The sequence below is a fragment of the Kluyveromyces lactis genome, assembly GCF_000002515.2.
Source record: "Kluyveromyces lactis strain NRRL Y-1140 chromosome E complete sequence".
Lineage (NCBI taxonomy): Eukaryota > Fungi > Ascomycota > Saccharomycetes > Saccharomycetales > Saccharomycetaceae > Kluyveromyces > Kluyveromyces lactis.
This window is the reverse complement of record NC_006041.1, coordinates 1,487,155-1,503,462: the sequence shown is the minus strand read 5'-3', so window position 1 is coordinate 1,503,462 and position 16,308 is coordinate 1,487,155. Positions and strand designations below refer to the sequence as shown.

Sequence of the window (16,308 nt, the reverse complement as noted above, 5' to 3'; positions counted from 1 at the left end):
ATTTGGCTTTATATCTTCTAGCCGCCATCAAAAGTAAAGAGGTCAATTGAGCTGACCTTGCCTAAAAGTCCATGTCTCATATATTGATTGCATCATCTTGGTACGTATTTACATGTATAAAAGTTTAATATTTGGCCATAAAGCAGTCCGTAATATTATTATCGAATTACTACCGGGGCGGTCTAACAAGGGTGCATAATTTAGGAATTCAGTGGAAACGCACAGAAAGTCAAGAATATCGATCATTACGCTGGAGAGTTAGCAATTGCGGGTGTTCAACGAGATTTACTCAACATCAGCTTGCTTGTCATTTCCGAGTTCACTTGATTCGGGATCGTGGTTTGGTTTAACCACTAACTTGCTATCTTCAATAACCACATTTACAGTCTCCTCGTGTCTCAATTGACCCCTTAGCAATTGAATAGCCATTGGATTTAGGATTTGTTTATGGATCAATCTGTTCAAAGGTCTAGCACCGTACAATGGGTCATAACCTCTTTCAGTTAACCAATCCTTAGCTTCGTCAGTTAGATTTAGGGTCATACGCTTGTCGTTCAATCTTTCTTGAATTTCCTTGAGTCTAATATCGACGATTGAACGGAGAACTTCTTTTGATAGTCTGTTAAAGACAATCAAATCATCAATACGATTGACAAATTCTGGAGGATAGTTCTTTTTAACAGCTTCAATTACGCTTCTCTTAGTCTTCTTGCTAACCTTACCATCATCACCTAATTCGGTATCATGCAGCAAAATGTCTTGGCCGATGTTCGATGTCATAACAACAATGGTGTTACGGAAATCAACTTGGTGACCTTGAGAATCTGTTAGTTTACCTTCATCCAATACTTGCAATAAGACTTTACAAACATCTGGATGAGCCTTTTCGAATTCATCAAATAATACAACAGCATATGGCTTACGTCTCACGGCTTCAGTTAACTGACCACCGCTTTCACTTAACACATAACCGGGAGGTGCACCGATTAATCTTGATACTGTATGTTTCTCCTGGAATTCAGACATATCAAATCTGATAACGTTAGATTCATCATCAAACAAAAACTCTGCCAAAGCTTTAGTTAATTCTGTCTTACCGGTACCAGTAGGTCCCAAAAACATGAAACTAGCAATAGGTCTCTTTTCACTGGTCAATCCAGCTCTTTGTAAACGCACTGCGTCACTTATAGCATCGATTGCTTCATCTTGACCAACAACTCTTTCTCTTAATGAATTCTGCATATATAGTAATCTGTCCTTATCACCTTTCAAAACGGTTTCCATTGGAATACCTGTCATCTTGGCAATGACTTTAGAAATGTCATCAGAGGTAACAGAGTCATGTAACAAGTTGTTTTCAGTATCCTTCTTGCTGTTCAGTGCTACTTTTCTTTCCAATTCAGGGATCTTGGCATATCTTAGTTCAGAAGCCTTGGCATAATCACCTTCTCTTTGACAAATATCCAATTCGGTTCTCAACTTATCTAAATCTTCCTTGGCAGTCTTGATGGAATCCAATTCAGATTTTTCGGTTTCCCAAATTTCAGTCAACCTCTCCAATTCTTTCTTCTTCACTTCCAAATCCTTTTCAAGTTCCTCTCTTCTTTCAACAGAAACGGGATCAGTTTCTTTCTTCAAGGATTCTAATTCAATTTGCATTGTCATAACAGCCCGATCAATTGCTTGAATGGAGTCAGGCTTTGACTCGTGTTGCAAACGTAAAACAGCACATGCTTCATCGACCAAATCAATAGCTTTATCTGGGAGGAAACGGTCGTTAATGTATCTGTTGGATAGCACAGCAGCGGAAACTAAGGCTGAATCTGTGATTCTTACACCGTGGTGCACTTCATACTTTTCCTTTAGACCTCTCAAGATTGAGATTGTATCATGAACAGAAGGTTCATTCAAGATGATAGGCTGAAATCTTCTGGTCAAGGCAGGGTCTTTTTCAATGATTTTGAATTCATCCAATGTGGTAGCACTGATACAACGTAACCCTCTTGCCAAACGCGGTTTCAAGATATTCGAAGCATCCATAGAGCCATCTGTCTTACCCAAGCCTAGTAACATGTGAACTTCATCGATGAAAACAATGATCTTACCATTGGACTTATCAATTTCATCCAAAACGTTCTTCAACCTTTCCTCGAATTCACCACGGTACTTAGCACCAGCGACCAATGAACTTAAATCCAAAGCGTATAAGTCTTTGTCTTTCAAAGATTCTGGCACTTCATTGGCAACAATTCTTTGAGCTAAACCATCAATCAACGCAGTCTTACCGACACCGGCTCTACCGATCAACACTGGATTGTTCTTGGTTCTACGCGAAAGAATTTGGATAGCTCTCGATATTTCCTGATCACGACCAATCACTGGGTCTAATTTCCCCTGTTTAGCCAACTCCGTTAAATTCGTACCGAACTGTTGTAAAGCTGATTCTCCACCCTCCTGATCTTTATTCAAATTTAAATTATAATTCTTAGCATAGCTACGAACAGAAGCGACATTGAATGCAGTAGAAATGGGCGGTATACTACTTATATTGGGCCTTCTAGCACCAATATTTAAACCAGATATAACTTTATTACCCCGGCTTATTCCAACTGTAGTTTGGTTTGGTTTTTGAACCAAACTGCTAAAAGACCGGCACGTACATCCAAGTTCAACATCAGATATACTAGGTTGATATATTTTAACGTTCTTTAATAGCGACGTCCGACTTAGCTTACGATTCAAATTTTCAGCAGACCTTAGCATTATTTAATCCACTCTGATTGTAATTTCTTGATTCACTATTTCACCTGCAAACTGTGTAGTTGTTTGAATAAGGCTGCTATTAATAAACAATCTGACCAAACGTAACTGAATCAGTGGTTGATCTGACTGTATGCCTCTTGCTGAGCTTTACTGTTGTTGTTTTTCTGAATTCTCCCTTGTTCTTATATACTTCGAAATGTCTCAACCGCCGAGGTCTTTCTGTTGTTTTCTCCCGAATTCTGGAAAAACATGGAATTTTGGTCACATGACGTTCAATTTTGGCACGTGATTAGGAACTAAAGCAGGGAGTTATATGGATCTTGTGTTCACTATGGACAAGCAAAGTACCAAGCAGGAACGGAGAAAAGGTTTGAATATAGAAATTGGAATGTCTTGTAGGAAGTCAGGTCAATTACTTACTAAAAAGTGATACGTAAGGGAAAAAACTGCGGATGTGAGAACTGTGATTGGGAATGCGTGTATGCGTTAAGAGTTAATTATTGTCAAACAAGATTTACATTAGAACTAAGAGCGATGGTGCAGTGATTCATCAAAGGTTTATCTTTTGCTGGTACTGACCTAGTTGGAACTTGAGCATTCTGTTTTCTGCCTTGTAAGTTTCAAGTTCTGCTGCTATTCTGTTGTAGTCTCTTGCCTTGAATTCAAGATCCTTGATATATTTCTCTCTTCTCTGTCTGAATGCTCTCTGAGCGTTCCTGTTCTGGGCAGCACGCTTGGTGTTGCGCAATGCTTTTCCCGACTTTCCAATTAATTCTCCTTCGGTATTTAGACGTTCGCCGTCATTTATCATTGTGATTGTAGGTAACGTCGAAGTAGCCAATGTCGTGGAGTTTTGTAGTAGCGACGCCGGGTTTGAACCTGATGTCTGTGACGACTGGTTACCTGTTGCGTTTGTCGTGGAAGAGTTGATACCCGTGGTACCGTTGATAGTATTGGTGGAGGTTGTGGTATTATTACTATTAGGTGGGTTCATTGGGAGATCCGTAAGGTCGGATTTCATGTTCATCATTCTTTGAGAAGCCGTGTTTGGCATGTTATTTAGACCCGGTATACCGCCGTTGTACATGACACCGCCGCCGCCATTGGAATTATTTGTAAGTTTAGCGTTCGCATTTGGATTGGTATTGGAATCAGACCCGCTGTTCAACATCATAGGCATCTGCATGCCCATCAACGTACCGTTACCAGAACCATTCGTGTTGATACGACCAGTACCGCCTAGTTCTGCCCCGACCGGGGTAGTGGTCACAGAGGGCGTAGTGGAGTTCCCAAGCGTTGAGTTCACAAGTGGTGAAGCACCAATCTTACCTAAACTATGGTGGTTCCCTAAATTCATGTTATTCAGGTTGTTCATATTCATAGGTGAAAGTTGAGGCGAGTTATCCCCTGTTACCAAGGGCATATCGATTCCCGGGACCGGAATATTCATACGCTGTAACGACGCAGTCGACATGGTACTTTTAGGATATTGCATGAAACCGGGTGTGCTCCTACCTGTTGAATTCGCAGTGTCACGTATCCTATCCTCGACATCTTCATCGTTGAGTTCACCATTATCTTCTTGATCGAGTGTATTGCCATTTTCATTGTTGGTCTTACCGTTCATATTTTCTTTCTGGTTCGCTGTGGATCCTGAACCAACACTGAGATCCCTATTATCGTTGCTAGAAGCGTCGTTCCCAGAACTAATACTCCCTTCAGTGGCAGAATTCCTATCACTATCATTAAGTGCATCGGTATTATTACCGTCATTGTTGTTATTATTGATATTATTATTATTATGATGATGACTGCTATTAATATTTCGGTTGTTGGCATTACCATTGTTATTTTTCAAGTTAGTACCGGTGTTGCTGGTTCCGCCGCTACTATTGTAGTTCAACTGAGGCAATGAAAGATCTTGCATGGCTCTTGGAGTATTAGAGAAATTAGACCCGGTATTACTGACGGAGCTCCTAGTACCGTTTTCCACATTTCCGGATCCACTATTGTTAGACTCTTCTTGGACCAAACTGGCCAAATTCAACAACGATGACTGCGAGTTATTCATCGACATCTCTTATCCTGTGAGTATACTTTTTCTTCCAATAAGTGCGTTAGAAAAAGCCTAAAAATCACAGAGACAGACAGTATCACAATATTCGTATCGATTAAGCTTTATGAATATTGATAACCAAGGCCACTGATGATATTATCGACACCACAAAATTCTTTAACTAAATTTAGGGTTCTTGATCCGGTCGATGATTTGTAATCGCAGGAAGGGAAACTAGGAAGAAGTAAAGTAACGTCAAAATATCAAAATAGAGAAAACCTTGAAAAAAAAAAAAAAATTCAGGTCTTGCTCGATCTTTCTACTGCGGGAGAAAATGACTATGATGACGAAATAGAAGAAGAATATAAGAATAGAATGCTCGAAAAATCACTTTTGTTGGGATGGCAACAGGATAAGTTATGACGATGAGGGTGTAGCTTCTTATCCAGTTGACCTTGCTTTATTAGAGTTGATAAAACTGACTTTATTTCCTGGTTGAGGCTAGAACTCTGACTAGACCTTAGGATTAATCGTGAAAAGTAATAATAAGTAAACTATTATGATAGAATCAGTTTAACAATCAAGTGTATAAGCAGACGAGGGTGATGGTGCCTATCGGTACAAAAAACGCAAGAGAATATTATTGAACCCACGGGTGAAATAAGCAAAGGAATGAAAAGAAAAAGCCGGTCGTATTTATATAATACTAGCTACTCATCTGACCTACTTATACCAATATTGTATTTTTGGTACGGATGTGAATATAACACAATCCAGACAGTTAATAGTGAATGGATTGACGAACCCTTAAAAGGTTATGTAGTGTTAGCCTCGTCCTTGCTTCATCCTTCATGCTTCATGTTTCCGTCGACGACGTAACACTACTATCCAGCACGTTACGAACTTGCAGCACTCGCCGGTTCAGACCCCACTCCTTTCCTTGACGAATTTTTTCTATTTATTACAACGGTAACCAGAGCAAAGCCGTTTTTCGATCCATGTAGAGTAGCAACACTCAAACGTAACACACATTACAGACATCATCGGGCTTGCTTTATCTTTAACTATGTGCAGTATGGAAATTTATTTGCTATTTGCCATTTTAAAATAAAAATGCTACGCAGTCTTCCAAGTATTTTGTGAGGGAAAATTCCGAGCCCAGTGAGGAAGAAAGAAGAAATGAGGTCTCTCTCCGAACACAGGGAGCTGCGCTCTGCATGTGGAAAAGCTGTAGGAAGCTGAACAGGCGACTGGTGTAAGCAACAATGATTGCAATTGACATTGATAAGTCCAGATCAAGAACCTTACCTATTGCATGTGACTGGTTGCTCTCTTCATGTTTGATTTCTACTATTTTGTAGTTTAGATGTTAATATTAATGTTTGGTCTCGATATGTGATCTCTGCTGACGTCATTTGATTTGTCACAGGCAAGGCAAGGCAGGCAAGAGTTCAAGGCAAGACCAAGGAAGGCACCATGATAATCAGCAAAATCGCTGGATCTTGCGAAATGAGCGTACCGTGGAACAGGAAAGACGTGCGGTTTTGTCAAATAACGTACGGTGTATCCGTGCCTGTGTGTGTAGTTCACATTTACACTGGTAAGGGAAGCTCCAAGTCACGTGGTTTGATCACGTGCCTGAAGATATTTCCTTCTGCTTCGTCGTTTCGAGTCAAGTTACCATTGCAATCCATGAGCAAGTCTTGAAACACTTGCCATTGGTCTTCGTCCACATAGCAGTCCCAATAGGAGTTTGGTTCACCAACGTTGACTTGCAATCCGGCGTGCGCGTCCTGGCGCACGCTCTCTTGGTCTGGAAGTGAAAACCTACTCCCGTCCTCGTTGGCTGGATCGTTCCAGTTCCACGTCATATGCTGTGCCCTGGCATAATGGTAAGTCTTAATGCCCGAATCGAGGTAGCTCATGAATGTTTCAGTCAAGCGTTGAATACACTCTTGCTTTCTTTTCTATTTGTTATGTACATTTGTTTCATTATATTGTTATGTTATTGTGTATGCGTGTGCCATTATTGCCGGAATTCCCAGTTTTTTCAATGGGGTTGATATGACTGGTCATGTGGTTAGGTAAGAAGCACCGTCTAACTAACGGACGTACTTCATAATAGTAATGTAGGGCGTAATTCACATCACTAGGATATCCTTCATTAGCCTTATCTCCTTGCCACTCGGAATATTTTCCGATTCCTTCTATTCCTCGAGTCTAATTAGAAAGTGAACTTTCCCATGAAAACTCTTGGCACAGTATATTTAAACATTCACACCGGAACATAGACATTGTACAAAAGGAGAAAAGAAGTTCAAGCAAAACACCCCCCATCTTACCATCATGCTAGGTGGTACAGCGATGGCTGATACTAGTTGGTTAAAACCGTTGGTGTCTCAGTTCAACTGTGAGGGGTACTTGTTGAACAGTGGCAGTTTCCGATCGGTGAATTCACTCATCAATGATACAGATATCTGGAACCAGACCATGAACTATCCAGCATGGTACGCGAACTGTACGGATAGCGATGAAACGTCGATATTCATCGATGCGTTGGCTGACTTGTCCAAGGAATTCAGTTTTGTTCCTCAGAAAAACGTGTTTATCAGTGGGAACCTTGTGATCGCTTTCGTTCTATCCGGAGTATGCATCGGAGGTTGGATGTTATTCTTACTTTTATTTTTACTACCATCTACAAACCATAACAGGCAGAAACGTATGGTGCATTTGTACGTGTTGTATTTCTCCATAGTCCAAACGGTCATTTGGAAGAAGACTAACGATGAGGTCTTTGAAATACAGTATATTAGTAACTATCAAGATTCTCTGGCATTTGACAAAATGATATTGGAAGTTACATGGTCTAAAGTGGTACGATTCTTCTCGTTGGTGTTTTGTAATGTGAATTGGATCATTGTCATATATTATCTCTGCTCTCGGAGTAGGGGAATATCCCGGCGTTGGAGACGGTCTATGCCCAGGTGGCTCAGAGATTTAAATGCAGTTCATTGGATAATGTCCTTGGTCGTGATCCTATGTTTGTTACACGTAATATTTTTCGGAATACAGTTATTTCAAGGGGAAAACAGGGCTCAAACTTCCATCTCGATAGTATTTAGAGTATCTCAGCTCTCACTTTTCACACTTTTCCTTTTGGTTACTATATGGTATTCTTATCACAGTTTGAAATCTGCCTCAGCGTCAGTGGACCATCAAGGTATGTCCATATTCAGAAGACTGCTTTTGTTTGTTCACGAATACAAGGAAATAATACCGCTTCTAATATACAACGTTGCCGTGTATATGTTACTGTACGTGGTAGCGATTTTACAAATAAGGCAAGGCGAACCTTCAAGCCATTGGATCCATTTTGTGATTGCTTTCCTCAGAATCCTGATCTTCGTTAACGCTTGGGGTCTCATTGGAAAATTGGAGGAAAGAGAACAGAAAGTCTCCAAGAAATCGTTGTTGGGTAGGAAGATCAACAACAACGATAGATTCTTCGTGGATCCGAAGATCAACTATGGCGAAACTAAGCAGTACCTCTCTTCTCCAAATGAAACAAAACTCCCGAAAAGGCCTCGTCTATCCAAATCGTATAGAAACATATTCCATTCGAATGGGTCATTTCGGAATAACGATGCGGAATCATCATCAGAGTTTTTCAATTTACAAGATATGGCGAACAAAAACGCAAACAAACCCCAGTTTACTGATAGAATTGTTTCTGACACGGAAAGTGTCGACACTATGTTAACGAGAAACGTCATTTACGATCACGATGCAAATTGAAAGTAGAAACTCTACTCACATTTATAGTATCTTATAGAGGACATACAATTACATTAGATACCCTAATACTTCAGCTCATGTCATGTCATCTCAACTCGTAACACCAACATTGGTATCAAAATCAGCAGAACTATGAAATCTTGTCCGCCTGACTTACCGAAGTTAATGTGATTCCGGAGAGAATCTTCTCTTACAACCAACAAGCATCGGTGGTTTAGTGGTAAAATCCAACGTTGCCATCGTTGGGCCCCGGGTTCGATTCCCGGCCGATGCATTCTTTTTTCCTTTTCTAATTAGTGCATGGTCATTACCCGCACTTTCCGCATATCCCTGTGACAAGTTGAAAACAGTCTCACAATCGAATGACTTTGCTGGTTTCAGATTAAATATAGCATTACACAAGACTAATCGGAACTGCAACTGACTCTTGTAACGAGTCTCAACTGTTAAAAACATAGACATTAGTTATTTTTGATTACGGTGACTGTTTGATCCTTTAAGTGGAAATATTACGATTGCTGAGCTTCAAAACATTTTTCAAGTTAAATAGTAAAGCAATGAGATTAAATATTCTATCTACTCTACTATTATTGGGTGCTATTGACAAGGTGGTTGCCAGAAGGGTACTAAACCTCGATTCTTTGGATGTATCTGATTCTGATTCTAAGAACGAGAAGAGAGAACCTAAGAGACTACCTTTAGATATTGAAGGCATCATGGCTGGACATGATGAAGCCATGGATAAAAGGGATGCTAGACGTATCGGCTTGAACGTAGACGGACTGTCAGATTCTGAGCTTAGGCTTAGGAAAAGAGACCTGAGAAGACCACAGTTTGTGCTCGACATTACCCAGGGGAAAGTGGAAGAAAGAGTGAATTTAGATTCTAGGCTTGCTATATTGCAAGATATCAGTTTATTCTCCGAGTATGGCCGTGATGTCACCGAGGTTGTAGCCCAATGGGAGGACAGATCGCAAGAGTTAATCGTCATTGCACCAACGAACGATGCCATTTCAAAACTTTCGATGAAACCTTGGCAGTTCCCAAATAATATCGATGCCATGGAACAATCGAATGCAGAACCAAAACAAATCGACGATGCTATAAAAGAGAATGTAGCACACTTTGTGAAATCTCATATAGTGGCACATTCTGATGATTTCGATTTGGAATCAGACGAAATCTGGTTACATAGCGAGGCAGACACCTCTGAAAAGGGTGACATTGTGTTGAAAAGACAGAATAACGAATATTTCGTTGCGTCAGCTTCAAACATGGACTTCAAACTAGTTAAAACAGTGGACGTGGCAGCAAATGGTGTCATTTTGATAATTGATTCTAGTCTAATTACACCTTAAACTGCATTCTTTTCATTCTTTCTTTACGCATTTCCTATTACATGGCCTTCTCCTTCTTTTTCTTTCTTTTCCTATTCTGAGTTCCCTTTTCTTCCATATTATGATTTAATCTCAAGTTTTCTATTCAAATACTTCTTTTCTACTCCTTCCTGGCTTGTTTATCATTCAATACCTTAAACTTAAAGATTACTTTTCCCTTTTATTATCTTTTGTATCATTGCTGTTATTTATCCAAAACTCTTTTAAGTAGATGCCATCTAATAATAATATTGTCTTCGAAACAAATCGATTGATAGTAACTTTGACTAAGTAGAAGCTTTGAATATGTATGGTATAAATGGATAGTAATCGTGGTACAAATGGGAAAGTGTGATTTTATAGTTATAACAAAATAGTATACATGAATAATAGTAAATTGTAACTTGCCCGACTCCGAATTAAATACTAGAAAGTGTGCGCCTCATACGAAATATAAATAAATAGAAAATAATGTTGAAGCTGAAGAGAAAATGGAGATCTGAGGGATGTTTGAACTGATCTTGATCTCCGAAATAAAATGTTTTAAAAGACGCAAGTCTACAGCGTTGTAATATTAACAGACGTTTTGATTTTCATGGCAAAATTCATAATTCTTTGATTGTGTGGTATCTGATGTTGCAATGATTTTCCTGAGTTATTAATCTCCTGATTAAGTAGGAAGAGGCTTTATATGATCGTCAAAAGAAGCTGCATTAGTTTTATTGTTATCATCAACCTTTATGATTCGTCGTAAAAAGGATTGAAAAGTAAAGTAACACACCTTCAATTCAGTTTACCACCTAATTCTGTTTGATCAGTTTCAAGGTCTTCGTTATCGTCATCGTCAAACAAGTCGCCATCTTCCTCATCATCTAAGTCATATTCGTCATCATCATGGTCCTCGTCTTCTTCATCGTCACTACCGACAAGTGAGTTGAACTTCAATGCACTATCTACAAAGAAGTCGACCAATTTTCCTCTAGTGTCAAGCTGTAGGGTATTTCCGGAGTTGGAACCAATCCAGATCCTTAGCTTACCACTGATGTATTCGAGTTTGGCACTGATCTTACTGATGTCCTCGATGTTTTCATGATTATCCAGTACTTTCTTGATAGCGATGTACAGGGAGAACACAGATAATATCGATAGATTCTCATCAAGCAATGATAGAGGGATTCTGTTAACCCAATATGACACTTCGTAGAATTTTTTCTCTGAGATTAATGAGGAAATTATGCAGGAATGTAGAATTCTGACGATATCATTTTTAGAATCAGCATCTAGAGATGATTTTTCTACTTTTAGTTTGTCAGTGAGCTCTTTGATATGATTATTCGATGGATGGAAAATACAGTCGAGTATTGGCGTCAATCCTAAAGATTCAAATTCTTTGTTGCCCTTTACGGAGTCCTTAAAAATGTCATCAATTTGAGATACGGCAGATTCATCATCTTCGCAAGAAACTAGGAAGACATCATTGATCACAGATTCGACCTTTTGATTAATGATAGAGCTGTTTACAAATTGAACAAAGCTGGATAGATTGAATCCATCCTTACTCTCTGTCAACTTCGACAACAACGTTTCATTTCCTAAAGTTTCTTCGATGCTGGCCTCCAAAATGTTAGTGATTGCCTTCCAGTCTTGGTTATCAATACCATCTTTTGATTTTTCGTTAATATCGTTTACCTTCTTAGTCAAGGAACTCCATGTTTTTTCGACTTGATTTGAAACAAGGATCTTAAATGGAGATTTCCAAAGCTTGATAGCGAAACATTTCATGATTTCGTTTTCAAGTCTTTCCATCGAGTTTTCTGGGTATTTCAACTTATTGATGAACAGAGTTTTCTTCAAAGTTTCGACGATATTGGAGTTAGAATTGAATTTCAAAGAATCCGCGTAGTCAACAACAAAGTCAGCAACATTAGCTTGTGGCTTGCTTGATTGCTTTTCGCTGATCAATTGAGTGACCAAATAAAAGATGATGAAAAAGAAGGCACCTAATCTGAAGAGCGATAGGAATGAAGAGAAGACGTTGATATTACCGTTACTGTTACTGACAGTGAAGCCATTCATTGGGGAATAGTGGAACACTGGCATAGCCATTAGACCTCTTACAGTTTGGAAATCGCTTGAATCACCATTGAAACAGTTAGCACCCATAGTCATAGCCAATCCATCTAATAACATCTTGTTCCTGAAAGAACTGGATGCGTTGACATCTGTTGGATAAGCGTTGGAAACGTTGGCTCCAGAATGATAATGAGGTGTGGTATCGGAAGAGGATTGGTGACCGTTTGAGGATTCTGAAGTGGAATTGTTGCGTACGGACAAAGGTGTAGAGAAAGTTTGACCTTGTTTCAACTGTTCATTTTCTAGTTTCAACCTTTCGACGTGATTTTCCAAATGTTGGATATATTCGATAGTCTTCACTAAGATAGAAGCCTTGTTCAATTTCTTTGCAGGTTGTAAACCGTCCAATCTTAGATGGTCGAGTTCAGTCACTGGGATACCCTCTTCTCTCTTCATGGTAACACAAAGCGAGGGAATGATTTCCTTCAACTGAACAATCTTGTTGTTGATATTGGTACGGTACTTCTTCTCAATAACGTTGTGAGAAGTCCTTTCCTTCTTTGGTTTACCTACTTTCCCATTGGCACTAGTACCATTACCATATGAACCAACACCAATGGTGCCGTGGCTGGATCTGGAGTCGTTTGATTCTGCTGGCGAAGACGATGGTTGTAATCCCATATCTCCTCTCATCATTATATCGGAAGACGAACTTGAACTACCAACATTACCAGTGAAAGTAGAACCAGGACGGTTGGTAGTAGTGGCAGCAGCGGCGGCTGCTGCCGCTGCTGCACCGGATATAGCGGCACTGGTCAAATTAATTGGACCGAGCTTATTATCAACGACCAAGTAACCAGATTTAGCCTCATTTCTATTCGGAGCATTAACACCACCGTTACGGCCATTGTATTCGCCCCAACTATCGCTCTCGGATTTAATCATCACATGGGGCACCAGGTCTGTATCATTTGTAATGGAAGGTTTTAGTTCTGTGTCACTCAAATCGAACGGACTGTTGTTATTATAGTGGTCTGAAGAAGAAGTAGATCCAAAGGACGCAGAATTCACCTGGTCCAGTGGCAGCGACTGAGGAATGAAAGTCTGTTCATTGTAACCATGGGGAGAAGTCCCAAGACTGGAAATCCCATTTGAACTTCTCATAGATCTGACATCCTGGGGTACTTGTCCAATGGAAACGGAAGCCATACCCGACACACCAACGGAAGAAGGAGAAACATCATCTGAATCTCTAGCTTTCATACCAGCATTCAAATACTGCGGATTAAACGCACCTTGAGGAACTGAATCCATCTGCGAACGACCGTTCACGTAGCCATTTCCATTTATATTTATATTACCATTGCCATTTGTACCTGTACTTTGGAAACTCTGACGCATCTGTTGCGATTCAGGAGAAAAGAAGTCATAACTGTCAGCATCACTACTTTCCTCGCTAGTCAACGACTGCAAAAACATATCTACCTCGGAAAATGAGCTGGGAGCTCCTAAATTAACACTATGAGTGAACGGCATATTGCGTTTGTTATATTCGTTTATTCTGCACCGAAATCGTTATAGCTGTCGAAGCAACAACCAAAAAGTGACTAACTGCGAATGTTTAAACAATTATCCGAAAGAAATACACTCTCAGATACATATATATAGATGGAAAGGATGATAAAAGTTCACAAGTAATCCTTGTTTATGGAAAGATCCTTTCTTTATTCTTGGTATCTTGATCGTTTTTTGTTGTATCGTTAGTGCCTGGGACGACATGTCACGGTGATTGTGCGGTGTTTTCTGGGTAAATTTCTATTTTATAAAAATGGTGTGATTCCAGAGGATTTTGGGCGCCCAAATTTTTCTGGAGGTATCCGGAAAAACTATTTGGGGGGAAGTTTCCGGATGACATAAGCAGGCTACTAGATAGTGGCTTCCTCCATGTATCGGAAGTTCTCTTTCATTAAATGGAAGCCGTTGTAACATAGAGCTACTTACAGTATTAACCGTATCAACAGTATGTAGGCGTTAGGGAAACCGGTGGAGCGTTACTATTTCCTATTTTCTTATTTCCCATTTTCTATTTCCTCGAGTATGCAAATTGGGATAACGATATTGTGCTAGAAGTGGATCCGGAACTGAATCCACTGGATTCACTCCTAGCTACTGATGATTGCATCGCAGTCATGGCTCCAGACATGGTTCTACGTGCAGGTCTTGGTGTGGGTATTGGCTTGGGTATTGGTTGGGAAGATATTTCGGGTATTTTTGTCTTGGTAGAAGTAACTCTCATAATGTTAGTTACGTTTTTCAATGGAACTCTTTCCTTTGGTCTGTTCTTCGAGGTCTCGATATTCTCTGTTAACCCTCCGGTATGCAAGAATTTGTTTCTCAATGCTGCTAGTATTTGATTGTCCTGTTTCTTTTGTAAGTCTTCTTCCTCTGTTTTCTCCTTTTCTTCAACTTCGCTCAAGACTTCAGATTCTTCTTCTGCCATTGACAGAGCGTCCTTCTTCTCCTTTTCATTGAACGATGAGTCTGGTTCAGAGCTGGGTACCAGACTGCTGGGTACTTCTGTCTCGACGTCTTCCTGACTCAGTTTCTGAGACGGCTCTTTTTTCTGCTGCTCTCCAGTCTGAGTCTCCGACTCTTCATCCGAGTCTAACAACATCACATCAGAAAATGTGTCAGAGTGGAAAGCTGCAGAATATGCAAGGCCTGGTTCAGGCTTTGGCTCCACTTTAGGCACCGCTTTTGGTTCCCGCTTAGCAGCGAAGAATTGACTATTTACAACTTTCTTCGTCGAGTGTTCGTTGGCAGGACCGCTAAGTTTTCTCCTCTTTAGTGCTGTCTCCAATTTACTCATGATGCCTGATCCGTTGTTTAGTGATTGGCTCTTACGTGCTATGAACGCATTCATAGATTTGCTGTTCGCACTACTACCTGCTGTGGTCTTTGCGGTACAAAACTTATCAATTGTCATTACGACAGATTGTGACTTCAAACGTAATTTATGCTCTCTGTTAACTAAAGGTTTATTGAAATCGTACGGATTCAGTTCTCCAAGACTGATCCGTTTATGCAAATGGTGGTCTACGTCTTCAAAATCAAAAATCACATCTTTGATCTTCCATTCCTTATGGATCGCATGGCCTATGCAATTGAATAACTTTTCGTTATTCAGTAGTTCGTTTGGTATAGCATTCAATGTCACTAGTCTTTCGTTCAGTGGACACCAAACCCGTTGGAATTGAAATGCAAAATTCGCATATTGATACTCTTCCCAAAAGGTGTGTGGTACACTAAGCTTCCCCTCCCTCTTAATTGCCATGATCATTTGCTCCATGGTTCGGTTCTTCACCACATATTTCATTGCTGTGACAAGACCTACTTTTGGGATTCCAGATGTATAATCACATCCACTTAGACATACCAAGGATCTCAATTGATCTTCGGTCAATTTGCTTAATGGGAATTTGCCCTCATTCAACCTCTCAAAGTTACGTCTATCAATCTCTATGCACTCAGCATTATCATTTAACTTCGTAATTAATCTTGTGCATCCAAAAACTAATAAATCAGAGTCCTCCGAAATGATCCCCTGGACTAACCCCTGTTTTTCCAAATACACCATCTGGGCATCTGCTTCATAAGGTGCAACGACATACGGTATCGAATTCATTTGCAGATACTCAATGACACATTTAGCCATATCCGGGGTGATGCTAACGCATTTTTGGAAATAATCGTAAGCCAACCTCCTATCTCCAGCTTCGAACAATGCATGTGCTTTCTCCCTATTCTCTTTCCGTTTCTCTGCCCTCTTCAGCTCAGTCTCTTTCTTCACTTGAATAGAATCACCATCGAATACAAAGAATGGAGTAATCTTGAAATGCCTTAACATTGAAATTCTCTTGATGAAAAATTGTAAATATTTGTCAGTAGGCTGGTCCATGGCAAGTTCCATAGCGCATGAGTGTGCTGACCTATGTAACCATGCATACCCGTCAATTGCCAACGTCTCGCCTTGATAACGAGCCAAGCTCACGGGATTCTGTATCGGCTTTAACTGCGGAAGTAGTCCAGAAACACCCATAATCTCTAAGTTTAGATAGAGTTGTGAAGCAGATATTGCTTATAGGCTTTGTATCCTTGTTTCTAATAGCGCTGACGTCAGTGAGTGGTATCAATGAGGACTCCTTCAATTGCTTCCTCTCTTCAAATGTTAAGAGCTTCGCATGA

General features: G+C 40.0%; 7 protein-coding genes and 1 non-coding gene across 8 annotated transcripts; 3 read left to right on the top strand and 5 right to left on the bottom strand.

The window, feature by feature from the left end:
* Positions 1–285: 285 nt before the first annotated feature.
* HSP78 (chaperone ATPase HSP78) lies at positions 286–2,763 on the bottom strand (the record flags this gene model as incomplete). The annotated part of the gene is made up of 1 exon (XM_454711.1): positions 286–2,763. The coding sequence occupies one exon, from the start codon at positions 2,761–2,763 to the stop codon at positions 286–288; it is 2,478 nt and encodes an 825-aa protein (XP_454711.1).
* Positions 2,764–3,313: 550 nt separating this feature from the next.
* Positions 3,314–4,840, bottom strand: KLLA0_E16875g (bZIP transcription factor; the record flags this gene model as incomplete). The annotated part of the gene is made up of 1 exon (XM_454710.1): positions 3,314–4,840. The coding sequence occupies one exon, from the start codon at positions 4,838–4,840 to the stop codon at positions 3,314–3,316; it is 1,527 nt and encodes a 508-aa protein (XP_454710.1).
* Positions 4,841–6,411: 1,571 nt separating this feature from the next.
* On the bottom strand, positions 6,412–6,744 carry SWM1 (Swm1p; the record flags this gene model as incomplete). The annotated part of the gene is made up of 1 exon (XM_454709.1): positions 6,412–6,744. The coding sequence occupies one exon, from the start codon at positions 6,742–6,744 to the stop codon at positions 6,412–6,414; it is 333 nt and encodes a 110-aa protein (XP_454709.1).
* Positions 6,745–7,165: 421 nt separating this feature from the next.
* On the top strand, positions 7,166–8,614 carry DFG16 (Dfg16p; the record flags this gene model as incomplete). The annotated part of the gene is made up of 1 exon (XM_454708.1): positions 7,166–8,614. The coding sequence occupies one exon, from the start codon at positions 7,166–7,168 to the stop codon at positions 8,612–8,614; it is 1,449 nt and encodes a 482-aa protein (XP_454708.1).
* Positions 8,615–8,817: 203 nt separating this feature from the next.
* Positions 8,818–8,888, top strand: KLLA0_E16809r. The gene has a single exon. It is a non-coding gene; the product is annotated as a tRNA-Gly (tRNA).
* A 283-nt stretch (positions 8,889–9,171) lies between these two features.
* Positions 9,172–9,972, top strand: KLLA0_E16787g (uncharacterized protein; the record flags this gene model as incomplete). The annotated part of the gene is made up of 1 exon (XM_454707.1): positions 9,172–9,972. One exon carries the CDS (start codon positions 9,172–9,174, stop codon positions 9,970–9,972), a length of 801 nt encoding a protein of 266 aa, XP_454707.1.
* An 801-nt stretch (positions 9,973–10,773) lies between these two features.
* On the bottom strand, positions 10,774–13,599 carry HMS1 (Hms1p; the record flags this gene model as incomplete). Its single annotated transcript, XM_454706.1, has 1 exon — positions 10,774–13,599. One exon carries the CDS (start codon positions 13,597–13,599, stop codon positions 10,774–10,776), a length of 2,826 nt encoding a protein of 941 aa, XP_454706.1.
* Positions 13,600–14,146: 547 nt separating this feature from the next.
* On the bottom strand, positions 14,147–16,162 carry KLLA0_E16743g (exonuclease 1 family protein; the record flags this gene model as incomplete). The annotated part of the gene is made up of 1 exon (XM_454705.1): positions 14,147–16,162. One exon carries the CDS (start codon positions 16,160–16,162, stop codon positions 14,147–14,149), a length of 2,016 nt encoding a protein of 671 aa, XP_454705.1.
* Positions 16,163–16,308: the final 146 nt, after the last annotated feature.